At 40.1% G+C, this 13,920-nt stretch overlaps 1 protein-coding gene across 2 annotated transcripts in view; it reads right to left on the reverse strand.

Annotated features, from left to right (window-relative positions):
- The window catches only part of JAM3 (junctional adhesion molecule 3), an 84,540-nt gene extending 71,054 nt beyond the window's left edge, over window positions 1-13,486 (reverse strand). Inside the window, exon 1 of one of the 2 annotated variants that reach the window (XM_027036955.2) lies at window positions 13,435-13,486. In XM_027036955.2, the coding sequence (XP_026892756.1) occupies window positions 13,435-13,471 (37 nt within the window). In that variant the 5' untranslated portion in view covers window positions 13,472-13,486. Of the gene's footprint in view, window positions 1-9,185; window positions 9,340-13,434 lie in introns of those variants that run through there. The other variant, XM_053203848.1, reaches the window with a different exon arrangement.
- Between the last annotated feature and the right edge of the window lie 434 nt (window positions 13,487-13,920).

Here is a 13,920-nt window from a genome sequence, read left to right on the forward strand (position 1 = left end):
TAGTTGTACAACTGGGCATATCTTTAAAATAATATAGCCCCATCCTCAAAGCAGTGATGCTTAGCAAGAATCATGCAATCCTTTCCTTCATGCATACCACAACCTCTCTGAGTATATATGTGCTCTGAAAACACATAGTCAATATTTTTTATTTTATATCTGAAAACTGAAAACAAATTGCCTTCACAAGATGAACATTTAAAGAAACGTATGTGACTCTTATGTTAATCAAAAGGGGGACCAGGGGCACCCGTGTGGCTCAGTCGGTTGAGCATCCAACTCTTGATTTTGGCTCAGGTTATGATCCCAGGGTCGTGGGATCAAGCCCCACATTGGGCTCCATGCTCAGCATGAAGCCTGCTAAAGATTCTCTTTTTCTCTCCCTTTGCCCCTTCTCCCCACTCATGCTCTCTGTCTCTTCAAAAAAGAAAAAAAAGAAAGAAATTAAAATGATCTTTAAAAAAGGGGGGGGTGGGGGCAGGTTAAGTAAAAGCTGAGATTCCTGCTTCCAGCAGTATGGATTAGATACTTCAAAAGGCCTTTTCATTCCAATAACAAGGTCCAATGCACACCATAGTTTCTAATATACCTCTGGGCTCCCAGGAGATGGGGGGATCTGCAAAATAAAACAGCCACAGGCTGAAACCAGAAAGATAGGTGGGGGTGTGACTCTGAGAGCAAATGCTCATTTTTAACACTTTAGTGGGGAGACTGTGCCCTTGGGCCAGCAGAAAGGCAGAGAAGCTGAGCATCTTCAAATAATCCCAGGGACCCTCAAAGGAGTAAAGCCATCCCAGGTGGCCATTGTCTGGTGGAAGCTACTCTCATAAGAAGCATCATAAGGTCAGACCCATATTTCCACTAATAACGATCAACCAAGTGTCAGCTTATGAATAAAGAAAACAAACAAACCACCTTAACAGTCATAAGAAACAACACACATTAGATTTTGATCTCCAGGAACTTCAGATACCTAAAGTATCAGATAAAGATTATAAAACAGCTACACTTGAAATGTTTTTTTTGAAAGGACTTAGGGGTGCCTGAGTGGCTCTGTCAGTTAAGTTTCTGATTCTTCAGCTCAGGTCATAATCTCACAGTTCATGGGCTTGAACCCCACATAAGGCTCTGCACTGACAACGCAGAGCCTGCTTGGGATTCTGTCTTCCTCTCTCTCTGCCCTTCCCCCACTTGCTATCTCTCTCTCTCAAAATAAAAATAAACTTAAAAAATTAAAAAGGACTTAAAAATATGAGCAAGCAAAAGAGACCAGATTATAAAAAGAACCAAGTAAAAATTTCAAAAATGAGCAATATAATTGGTGAAAAAAAAAAAACTCTATGTACTGGTTAAAAAACAGATTAGACACAGCTGAAAAAAAGAGCTGTAAATCAAAGCTAAATAAATAACCCAAAAGAGCACAGAGGGAATATGAAATTATGACAGAAAGGTTAACAGTCTTGAAAGACAGAATGAATATATATCTGATCAGAGTTCCAGAAGGAAAGAATTAAGGAACAGAAAGTAGACAGTATTTAAACAAACCTTAGAATTTTCAGCAAAGACATAAAGTCATAGATACACAAAGTATAGCAAATTAACAAGGAAAATAGTAACATTTCAGAATGCCAAAGACAAAGAAGAGATCTTTAAAGTAGCTGGAGAGAAGACAGGCAACCTAGAAAAGACTGAGGATATGATGAACTGAAGCACAGACTTCACCACAGTAATAATGGAAACCAGAAAGCATCTAAGTTACATATTCCAGTTTCTAAGACAAAATAACTATCAACCAAAAATTACACATCCATAAACCTATATTTCAAGAAAATAAATATATTTTTATATATGCATAAAAGTGAATTGAAGATCAAGAGGCCTACCCTGAAGGAAATGAGCTTGAACTTCCTAACCAACCTTCCCTCTCCAATCTTCTTGAATATCAGATTAATGCTCCTAAAATCATATGATCGTATCACTTCCCTGCTTCAAACTGCCACATTAATTTCTAGGACCTACATAACAAGATCCAAATTTCTTAGCCTGGCATCGAAAGCACTTTACAATCTAGTTACTCCCCAATGTTCTTTACATGGACGATCTGGCTCCTTAATTTACTAACTGTAACCTTAAGTTAGGTAATTAACCTTTCTGAGTCTCAGATTCATCATCTGCAAAATGCAACCTATAAAAACTGACTTCTGAGATCAATTAAAATAGCCCAGGTGAAGCTATCAGCACATTGCCTGCCACATAGTTTTCAATAAATGGTAGGTGGTATTATTTCTTATTATAACTCATTGGTCCTAAAATACAATGTAGGCATTTCCAACTCCATGCCTTTGCTCAATATTTCCTTCACTTTACTGGCCCCCAACACCTCCATTCCCCCCAAATCTGCACTAGGTAAATCAAAATTATCCCTAAAAGTCCAGCTCCTTCTTGAAATTCTTGTCTACCAGGCCAGAGAAAGTAAGTGCTCTCACTTCTAAACACATTAAAACATTTTCCAAAAATGCTATTCTGTTAACTATCTAAACTGTATGTTTCTTCTGGTCTAAAGAGGTGTTCATCTTAGATTTTCCTGTTTTACTCATGGAAAGCTTTACAGCCGTGAAAACAGAGACTGCCAAATAAATATGGATTGGCTGTTTAAGTTCTAATACCCTGGTAGAGATACTTTAGAGGAAAAACAGGAGTGGGGGGGGAAAAAGGCAGCTGTCTTAGGATTCACTGCATTCTTTGTAACCTTCCAGACAGCTGTGCTTCATTCTAAAGACATTATACATATTCCTTACAGAAAAACATCAGACAAGGAAGTCCATGGTGGGCAGGAAGAAGTGATAAGGATACATCAGCTGACAGCTCTCTTCAGGAAACATCTTTCAGAGTCTATTTTCCAAGGAAGTCAATTTGACCTGGTGTTCCTCTCACCCAAGACAAAGAAAACAGTTTTCCAGGAGTTGCCCAGCTAGCACAAAGGAGGTGTTCAATAAACGCTGGCTGACTCTGAACAGGCAGACCAAAGCAACTACTCAGATTATTTTGCTTGTTTAAACAAAACAAAAAAACAAAAAAACAAGAAAACAAGGTAGTGAGGCAGATTTTCTCATCAGCTCTTTCAGTTTTCCAGTTAACCATTTGCTGAGGATGCCACAGTTGGCTCCCCCACCCAAAACCCAGTAACAAACCTCTCAAATGAGTCACAAAGAAGACATGATCAAACAACTGAATCAGGTTAGCCCCTCCCTACTTCATTCACTGTGAGGGACATTAATTAAGGTTCACAATCAACATGCTATCACATTGAACTAAACAAAGTTTTTCCATTTTAATTTTTTTTAAAGTAGGCTTCGTGCCCAGCATGGAGCCCAATGCAGGGCTTGAACTCATGACCCCAAGATCAAGATGTGAGCTGAGATCAAGAGTTGGATGTTTAACTGAGCCACCCAGACTCAAAGTTTTTCCATTTTTTTTTAAAGTTTATTTATTTATTTTGAGAGAGAAAGAGAGTAAACTCACGCACAAAGGGCAAAAAGAGAGGGAGAGAGAGAATCCCAAGCAGGCTTCACACTATCAGCATGGAGCCTGATGGAGGGCTTGAACTCACAAACCGTGAGATCATGACCTGAGTCACCCAGGCACACCAAGTTTTTCCATTTTAAAAGAAAATCTTTAGGGGTGCCTGGGTGGCTCAGTAGGTTAAGCATCCGACTTTGGCTCAGCTAATGATCTCACGGTTCATGAGTTCGAGCCCCACATCCAGCTCTGTGCTGACAGCTTAGAGCCTGGAGCCTGCTTTGGATTCTCTATCTCCCTCTCTCTCCCTCTCCCTCTCTCTCTCTCTCTCTCTCTCTCTCTCTCCCTGTCCCTCCCCCACTCACACTCCGTCTCTCTCTCTCTCCCTCTGCCCCTACCTGACTCACTCTCTGTCTCTGTCTCTCTCTCAAAAATAAATACACATTAAAATAAACTTAAGAATTGTCTGGGATCTTACTTATGCTTCATTACAGAGAAAGAAACCTGGCTTCTCAGACCATGAAGGAAAAGCAGGAAATGACCCATAGCTTAAATAAAAACATAATAAATAAAAATTAAAAAATAAAAGGAAAACTTAAAAAAAAGAAAAGAAAATCTTTACTACTGTCAAATCTAAAATTCCACTATTTTATCTATCAGAGGCCAAAACAAAATACAATTTTTTTCATTATTAAAAAACATCCTCATTAAAGAAAACTTGGGGGAAAATAAAGAAAACTTGGGAAAAAGACAAAAGAGTCAGCCAGAAAAAGAGAAAAGTAGAAAACAATCAGCCATAAGACCTACCACTCAAAAACAGTACCTATCAACATTTTGGTTCATTAGATTCCAGGGTTTTTTTTTTCCCCCTAAGCATAAGATTAGTTTTTGCATAACTGTAATCATATGTATATGCTAATCCTACCTGCAGCTTGTGTCACTTAAATTATTCATAAACATTTCTCCATGTTTTTTTTTCTTCTTAACCATGTATAACTTGCATACATGGTAAGATTTTTAAATTAAACCAAGAAATACTTACCATTTGCTTTCTTTCACAGAAACTACTGCAGTAAAAACTAAGAATTCTCAAAAGTTCCTGGGGCCACTGGAGCTAAGATACATAAAAAATGCCTAGACACAGAGGAAGTACTTAAGATAGTTAACTGACTTACAAGTGACAAAGAGAATATTTACTATAGTCATCTCTAGAAAGATACAAAAGAAATGAAATTAAGCCTCGGTTTCTAATGAGTTTTTAGTGTCATTGAAAAGATAGAATGTATTATACCCAATAATTGAAACCCAATGTAATTCAGCATACAACTATCCTTGCTCTTCAAGAGCTGGGGATGCTTTATTCATTTCTGCACCCGTAGTATGCACAACAGTGCCTGTTCAATATATTGAACAGATATTCAATAAATGCTATACTAAACTGAACTACAAACTAAGAGTCATGCTTATACAGAAATAAGAAAGGTCACTGAGAGACAAGGTTAGGTTAGGCAGAGTAGGAGTATGAATATAGCATAATTTGACTTTGGCAATAATTCACAGAAAGAAGTCTGAACCATAGAAGCTTTGGGATTCTGTGAAAATGAAAAATAACATGAGGAAAGAAAATGTTTGTAGGGGCGCCTGGGTGGTTTAATCAGTTAAGCATTAGACTCTGGATTTCCGCTCAGGTCACGATCTTACAGTTTGCGAGATCAAACCCTGCATCGGGGTCCATGCTGACAGCGTGGAGCAGGCTTGGGATTCTAGCTCTCCCTGTCTCTCTGCCCCTCATGCATGCTCTCTCTCTCTCTCTCTCTCTCTCTCAAAATAAATAATAAATAAATTTTAAAAACTTTTTTTTAAAGAAATATGGGGTGCCTGGGTGGCTCAGTCAAACGTTCGACTTCAGCTCAGGGCATGATCTCGTGGTTCCTGAGTTCAAGCCCCACCTCAGGCTCTGTGCTGACAGCTCAGAGCCTGGAACCTGCTTCGGATTCTGTGTCTCCCTCTTTTTTTTTCTTCCTTCCTTCCTTTCTTTCTTTCTTTCTTTCTCTCTCTCTCTCTCTCTCTCTCTCTCTCTCCCCCCCCACTTGTGCGCATGCGCGTGCTCTCTCCCTCCTCTCTCAAAAAATGAATAAACATTTAAAAATTTTTAAAAATGTTTGTATAGTTTTAACTTATAAAAAGTTTGATGTTTCTACACAATCAGCATTGAAACTGCCACTGAACATATGAACTACTCATGGGAAATATATAACATAGAATAGATACTACCTAAAAACAAAGAAAACACACCACCACAAAATACTACAGTATTCCTTTAAATCAGAAACAAGGGCTAATTCTCAGGAAGCTTTCTGTATGTCATGAAAAGTGGCAAAGAGGCAGTAAATTAAAGCTTTAGATCTCCATATAGAGTACTATGGTGGATACTGTCCTTGCTAAACTAGGTGTAAAAGAATGTGCTTACCAAAACTTTCTTTCAGGATCTCTTTATACTCCAGTGAAGCTATTTGCATATATGGTTAGCATTCAGAGGGTAGAGAGAGCTCTGAAATCTGTATTCAACCCTAACAGCATCATACTCACACTGCCTGATTCTAAACATATCTTAAAAAAAAAAAAAAAAAAAGAATCCAGCTTCATGAATAGAGTATCATTCAACAGACTCCATACATCCTCACTTCATTCATACACATATTTTTTCTTTTACCCCACTTGTGCTTTGAAAAAACTCAAAGAATTTATGGAGAAGGAATCTGCTAATATCACATCTCTAACAGCTGCTAGCTTGATATACTAAATCCATAGCTCCTTCAGTTACATTATGTGTCCATTTCAGAAAGTGTGCTTAATTACAAATCTGGTTTCTTTCAGAACTGTTCTAAGCCTATCCTACTAGGCTTCCTTAAGTGCAAGTTACACAGACCTTAGGGGCTGGTGTATGATAATTTTGTCTGGATATAATACTGCAATTACTTATGATTAAGTACCTCTAATAGCTATCCATTCAGTCTCTGAAGCCTGAACTCATGAATAAATGCCTATCAACAAGTCATTTGAGAATGAACAGCTGATTTGAGGCACTGCATAATGCAGGGCAGGTGTTCTTTGTTTTTCTGAACACACACACACACACACACACACACACACACACATCTGATAGCAATTATATCTGCCAGAAAATTTAAAAGGAATTATAACATAAAATAAGTCATTCTTAAAAAATGGTTTAGAATACTTTTCAAATTTTTTTCCAGGAAATTTTAATTTTTAGATTTTGCTAAACTTAAGCACACAAGCTTGTTTTATATCAAGAATACAAACTATTACTGTTTTAATTCTAAATGAAGCACTTCTCTCTAGGACATCAAAAGATTTGGAAGCCAAAAAATATTACTACATAATCATTCAAAAAAGCCATGTGGCATAACATTTGTAAGGCTGAATTGCACCTGTCACCAATACAACAAAAGAATATTTTATATGCAAACCACAAAGCTTTGAACATTTGATAAATTGTTAAACTGATGCATAACAAATCGACTGTCAAATGAAATGATACAAGTAACCACAAATTAAATTAACAGAAATAGTTCAAAACTCCCAAATTTAAAACGCATAGGTTATCACCTTGAGCAAGTTACTGCATCTCTCAGTCTGTTTCTTCATGCACAAAATGAACAAAATAATTTTAACAATCTCTTAAAGTTGTTAGTAATATGAAATGAATTACATATTAAATTCTTAAACAGCCTGACAAAGGTTAATAAAGAATGTACTGTATTAGGAACAACAAAAACAATATATTATATCAGGAACAATTTTTTTTAAATGACAACGCTGAAAAATAATAGTATTTGAAAAATAATCATAAAAATGAAAAAGACACAGCTGTCATGACCTGCGGAAGAGTAAAGTTTTCAAGGTTTTACAGTGTGTTTAGAGTACACACAAAATAAGAGAAAAAGAGCTCCTTACTGAAAAAGATAGCTATAGCCCCTTAAGGTGTATTAATACAACCTACCACCTTGATTCCTTGTCATTAGTCCTATTTTGCAAAATTTTATTCTTCCTCCTATGCTCTGCAGGTAAATCCCAGCCCTTAATATCAAGAAAGCTACAAAACCTGTACCTCCAGAAAAACAAAGTAAAAAGTTAATGGTATACAAAGTCCTTAGCATCTTCTAGTTTTATTAACAAGCAACCAAGTTGAAATTCAACTGCCAAATGTGTCTGCAATAAAAACTGCAAACTTTCATGTGAACAGAACTTTTCAACAATGGGGAGTTGTTCCAGTCTGTGAATAGGACAGTGTCAGTGTGACCAACAAAGCTGGGAGCTGGACATTCCTGACACCCTTGTCCCCTGGCTAGCCTTTGATCATTTATATCTCCCAACCACATGTTTTTGGAAATCACTTTCGGGCAAAGTATATGACAACACCTACCCATATCCTGAAACTTATCCTTCATCATAGAGCCCTGTTTCCACAGCTTCTGCCTCAGACCCTTACTTTTATCTACCACCATTATGAACATTCCACAAGAATGAACATCAAACACAGGAGTGCTTTGTTTTTCTGGTCTGTCCACCCCCACTCCCAAACAGTCACTTTGTGTTTTAATTTGTATATTCTGGAAAACATCACGGGATGACAACAACAATTGAGCCAAACAATAAATGACCTAAGAACTGTAAGACTTCATCTGGTTACCTGAGGATGTCCTCCACAAGTGTTGTGTAGTGTGCTTTAGGTAGACATGGGTTTCAGTCTTTACTACTCACTCAGGATGCAGTCTTGAAAAGGTGGCTTGACTTAGGTCTTAGTTCTCTTATTTGAAAATGGGTTAATAAAATCCACCTCACAAAGCTATTGTAAGCTCTATGTGAGAAGATTTCAAAGTGCCTAGTATATAGTACATGCTCACTAAATACAAGCTACGTTAGACCCTCCATCCAACTGTCCTGAGACACACAAATCTAAGAGAATTCTGGACAGTGGAAAAGACAAAACAAAACTCCGAAGTTTGTCAGTGTGACCTGATGAAAACGGCCAAGATGCTATTTCAGGGTAAGGGTCTGCAGGGTCTCCTGGGCCAGGCTGGAGACAAAAAGGATACTTGATTGAGATCTATGGCAGTTTATTTCCCCCAAAGTAAAGTTGGGTTTGCCCAATTCAGTTCCTTTGTTTACAACAAGAGAGAAATGAACAGCACATCCCCAGAGGGCTGTGACCAAGAAGGCAGGCCTCAGAGTTGCGCTTCGCTGGTACTTCGGAAGGCCCCTCACTGTCGACTTCTAGGCAACGCGCTCGCTCCGCAGTGTGTTCTAGCAAGTTCCGAGCCCACGCCTAAGCTTCCACCTTCTTTCCAGAGAGCGGTGCCCACCGCCCGGAACCTGCCCACCGCCCGGAGCGAGCTACCCGGGCCTCGCACCGGCCCCTTGCACCCCCGCAACGACCCGGCTGGGACCCCGCCCAGAGGCCCCCGATCGACCCCCTTCCGCCGGGACGCGGGCGCGCGCCGCTCCTCCGGCCGAGCCCCCAGCGTCTCCGGAGCCGGGACCGCTATTCCCGCCAGGAACCACTTCAGTCGCTCCGGGCCCGCTCTGCTCCCATCCGCCCCAAATCCTCCTCTCCCAAAGGCAGAAACATGCACACTCACCCCTGAAAAGCAGCAGGAGGAAAAAGTCAGACAGCCGGCCGCAGAGCCGGACCGTTGGCCGCCGCCTCAGCGCCATGTCTAGGGGAGCTGAGGGGCCGCGGGCGCGCGGCGCAGCTAGGCTTCCCCGCGCGCATGCGCCCTGCCTGCCGGGGCCCCGACTACCCGCCCCTAGTTACCATAGCGACCACCTGGACCAGCACAGCCGTCACCATAGTAACAAGGGAAGCTGAAATTTGGTCGCTATGGATTCAGGGATGCTCAGGACCCAAGCGCATGAGGTCTCATTCAACGAATTCGATGGGAGGAGATAAAGAAACGTGTTCAAGAATGGGGCGGGGTAAATTTCCATAGCTATAAAATGAATGGAACACTACAGATCAGAGAAGGAGCACTCAATTAAAACTTGGAAATGAAGTATTTCCTCAAATTATTTCCACAAATCCTTATTCCACAAATAAGGATGCATTCTAATTGTCTTTAAAGCATTATAGCCTGCACCTCTTTTGAGTCCCTGATTCCAAATGTGATAGAAGCAAAAAGCGCTGAAATCCATTTAAAACATAAGCAAGACATATATTATGCAGAATATAAAAGTGATGTCTTTCTGGAGCGCCTGGGTGGCTCAGTCGGTTGAGAATCCGACTTCGGCTCAGGTCATGGTCTCAGGGGTCCTGAGTTTGAGCCCCACATCCATATCTCTGCTGTCAGTGCGGAGCCCTCTTTGGATCCCCTGTCCCTCTCTCTCTCTCTGCCCCCACCTCCGCCCACATTCTCTCTCCCTGTCTCTCTCTCAAAAATAAACATTTTTTTAAAAAAGTGATGTCTTTCAACACAATACATAGTTTCTGTGGTAGATCAAAAGCATGATGGCATGCCCATAGTTTATTCTGCAGAAAAGCAGGATGATAATTCTTTGCTCTGATTTCTCAATATTGGAAAATGATAAGGCTAGGGTAGAAAAATGGAGCAGAATTTTATGAAGACAAGCAGATAAGATGAAGAGAAGCATAAAAGGTACTGGAAGTTGGACCTAGGGATGCAGGAGATTTTGAGTGTCACTTACTACCATGGAAATTCTTGGGGCGCCTGGCTGACTCAGTAGGTTGAGCACCCAACTCTTGATTTCAGCTCAGGTCATGATCCCAGAGTAATGGGATCAAGCCCCACGTTGGGCTTCATGCTGAGCATGGAGCCTGCTTGAGATTCTCTCTCTCCCTCTGCCACTCTCCCTCTGTCTCTCTCTCTAAAAAATAAAAAGTACTGTGGAAAAATCTTGAAATAGCTTTTACTATATCTAATATAGAAAGTATCCCTAATGCTTCAGGAAACAACAGAGTGAAAACAGAATTCTAAGTATAGTTATTAGTAAAATATGCCAGAGTTTACAAAAACAAATATTTTTTATATATTTTTTTAATTTTTTGACATTTATTCATTTTTTAAAGACAGAGAGCCATGGTGCGAGCAAGCAAGGGTCAGAGAAAGAGGGAGACACAGAGTCCAAAGGAGGCTCCAGGCTTTGAGTTGTCAGCACAGAGCCCAACACGGGGCCTGAACCCACAAACCATGAAATCATGACCTGAGCCAAAGTCAGAAACCCAACCGACTGAGCCACCCAGGCACCCCTCCAACAACTATCATTTTTTAATGTTTAACTTAGTGGGGGGTGCCTGGGTGGCCAGTCAGTTGAATGTCCAACTCTTGATTTCAGCTCAGGTCATGATCTCACAGATCATGGGATCAACCGCCACATCAAGCCCCATGTCAAGATCTGCACTGAGAGTGCACAGTCTTCTTGGGATTCTCTCTCTCCCTCTCTCCCTCTCTCCCTGCCCCTTCTCTTTTCCTCCACTTGCATTCTCTCTCTCTCCTCTCTCTCTCTCTCTCTCTCTCTCTCTGTCTCAAAAGTAAAATAAATGAATAACTTTTAAAAATGTTTAACTTAAAGACTTCATTTTTCACACAGTCACCCTACATTTTTTTTTTAGCATTTAGTATTTTTAGCTTTCACAAAGTAGGAAACTGTGTGTGTATAATTCACATATATACCAAATTATGAACGCCAAGAAACATGAAATAAATTGAGGCTGTTGCCAAGGACATTCTTCAACTGTCATCACTTTATGATCTTCTTTATAACTTTTTATAATTGCTCAAACCTTTGCAAGTGTGAATTAATTACATTTTCAAAATTTCATAAAGACAGAATAAAAACTTTAAAAATAACTCAACCAATTATTATGATTTTGTCTTTCTTTTCTTAAACCCTCTTTCTGTTCCAGTTCTCCATATTCCAAAGTCACAAATAAAAATATGTGAAAATTATATTATCATGGCAGCCTTTCTCCCTTCATCAAAAACAACATACAGGAATTAAAAAGAGAAAAAATCTTCTTAGGCCCACTGACTTTTTTCCTTTTGTTTTCTCTTGTCTTATCATTCCCTTTAGTTCTTGGAAATATAATCAGGCATATTTGCCTAACTAAAAGAACCATTCTGATTACCTGGGAAGTATGAGGTGTCTGACTGTGGACGGAATAGTTTTCAGAAACTAGTGCCTCTTTTCTCCTGCTTGATTTCCTGTGTTTGCATTGTGACATGGTTCTGTCTGTTAAATGGTTTTCTCTGTTAGGGAATCTTTTGAAATTCAGAACAAGACCACAGAGAAAGGCTCCATGAATATTCTATATGGAACAGAGGTTCCTATGAGAGCGGATGCAGGTGCTTCATTGTAAAACATTGATTTTCCTCCACAGATGGAGTCTGCATGTCATGGCTGGTGGTTGAGACACAATCCTGGAATGGAGCCTAACTGGTGATGCACCAGGACAGGGTAGAATGCCTTTGGCTGTCTAGTGATCTGCTTCTTCATATGATCTAATTATTCCCAGGAGAGCTTTGGCCCTGTTCAGAAGGGAACCAGAGGTCTGGAAGCATTCAGTGAGTGAAGCTGTGGCGTCTGTGCTTCTATCACCACATTATCCAACTGAATATGCTTGTTTCTAATGTGTGATTTACTAAGGAGAGATTCATTTCTTAAAAGAGTTCAGGGAACTAAATACACTTGTGCTAAACTTGACCAAAAGCATGTGCAAGACTTTTCAATACTAATGCAAAGTGTAAATCAAGTAGCAAAGAGTAGGGTTTTCCTGTGAGAATCACCTCTAAACAAACTGGAGAGGTCCTGGAATCAGCAATTACAAGAGGGGAGACATAAACTCTGAAGTCTGATGGGCAATGATGCAAATTCTTGGCTTTTGTAAAGTTGGGAAAGTTACTTAATTTCCCTAAGCCTTAGATTCCTTGTCTGTAAAATAGGGATAACAATACCTACTTCAAGTGGTCGTTGTGAAGATCATGTGAAATAAAGTTCCAAAAGATACTAGGTGCTCAGTAAATATCTGTTGCCTGTGCCCCTTCCGTTTCCTACTATTTTGGCTCAGAATGGGAAAAATGACTACAATATTCCTGGAGAGTCTTGATAAAGAAAAGTACCTTCAGTCTGCAGTTGGGTCAAAGAGAATGAGAAGCAAAGAGGAACTTTTACATCAATGTGTATTTGTTCTCTCAGTGTGATTATATTCTTAAAAAGTAACATGGCTATGGCTTCTGCCCCTTCACTATGCCATTATACACCTGAACAATCACCTGAAGTCAACCCTCACAGCATGATGGAAGTAAGATCCATTGACTAAGGGAAGTCTGTGACCCTAGAGTTATTCTATAAAAGCATTCCTCTTCAGGGTTTATCAAAGATCCTGTTGCTCCATCTTACCTCCATTCAAGTTTCCTCTTCCTTGAAATATTTCCAACTCTGGTCTCTCACATGTTCTCCCAACTATCAGGTCCTGCTCCTTCTCTTCAAAGTATTTCTTTAATTTCATCTAAATAGAAGGATACCCCCACAATCTAAGGAAACAGTAGGGGATAAAACCTTCACCCCTTCTAACGAGATGTGCTGCTCATGCTATATGAGGAAGGGAAGTTCTTTTGCAGTTCAATTTATTTGCAAGGTCCTTTCTTTTGTAGTGGCACAGCTGAGAAAGGTCATATTATAATGCCAAAGTTTTGGCTTAAAGTGTCTTCCTAGAGAGACACCTTTATAAGGAGCTGTTTAGCAGCCCTTTCATATTTCACCGAAAAGAGCCTGGGTGTTCGTGTGCTAGAGTGTGTTAGTGTGTGTTTTTGTGTAGTGTGTGTTTAAGTAAACATATCATACATGCCATGGGTGAAAGAAAGAGTCACTTACCTCTGCTACAGGAGGAATTAGAGTGTCCCATCACCATCAGCCAAGGTCTCTTTACTCACCAGTGGACCTGAAGACACAGCACAACAAACAACACTTAATGGACAATTTCATGGCCACAGTGGAAACCTAACTAGGGTTTGCTGCTCCAGGGCTGAGGGCCCTAAGAACTGTGAATCCCAAGTTCCCCTGTTGAGGTGTCTGCCTCAGTTCTTTCTTCGAGGAAGTAGAGACGCAGGGCTTGGCTGGATGCCCTATCCAGACATGAAAGAAAAGGTGTTAGGGACAGCTAGCAAACAACACTTCCCAGACCACCTTTAGGAAGGACACCTGTGATGAGATAAAACAGACCAGTTCTCTCCTCTGCTTGCCCTGATGAATATTTCCACTGGTCTGGAGAGAAGATGGGAAGCTTTCCCTCATCTGTGCTTCAGTACTGAGGACACCAATGAGCATGAGCACCAGTGGGGATTATCTTGGAGCCAGACT

The sequence above is a fragment of the Acinonyx jubatus genome, chromosome D1 (assembly GCF_027475565.1).
Source record: "Acinonyx jubatus isolate Ajub_Pintada_27869175 chromosome D1, VMU_Ajub_asm_v1.0, whole genome shotgun sequence".
In the NCBI taxonomy this organism is placed as follows: Eukaryota; Metazoa; Chordata; class Mammalia; order Carnivora; family Felidae; genus Acinonyx; species Acinonyx jubatus.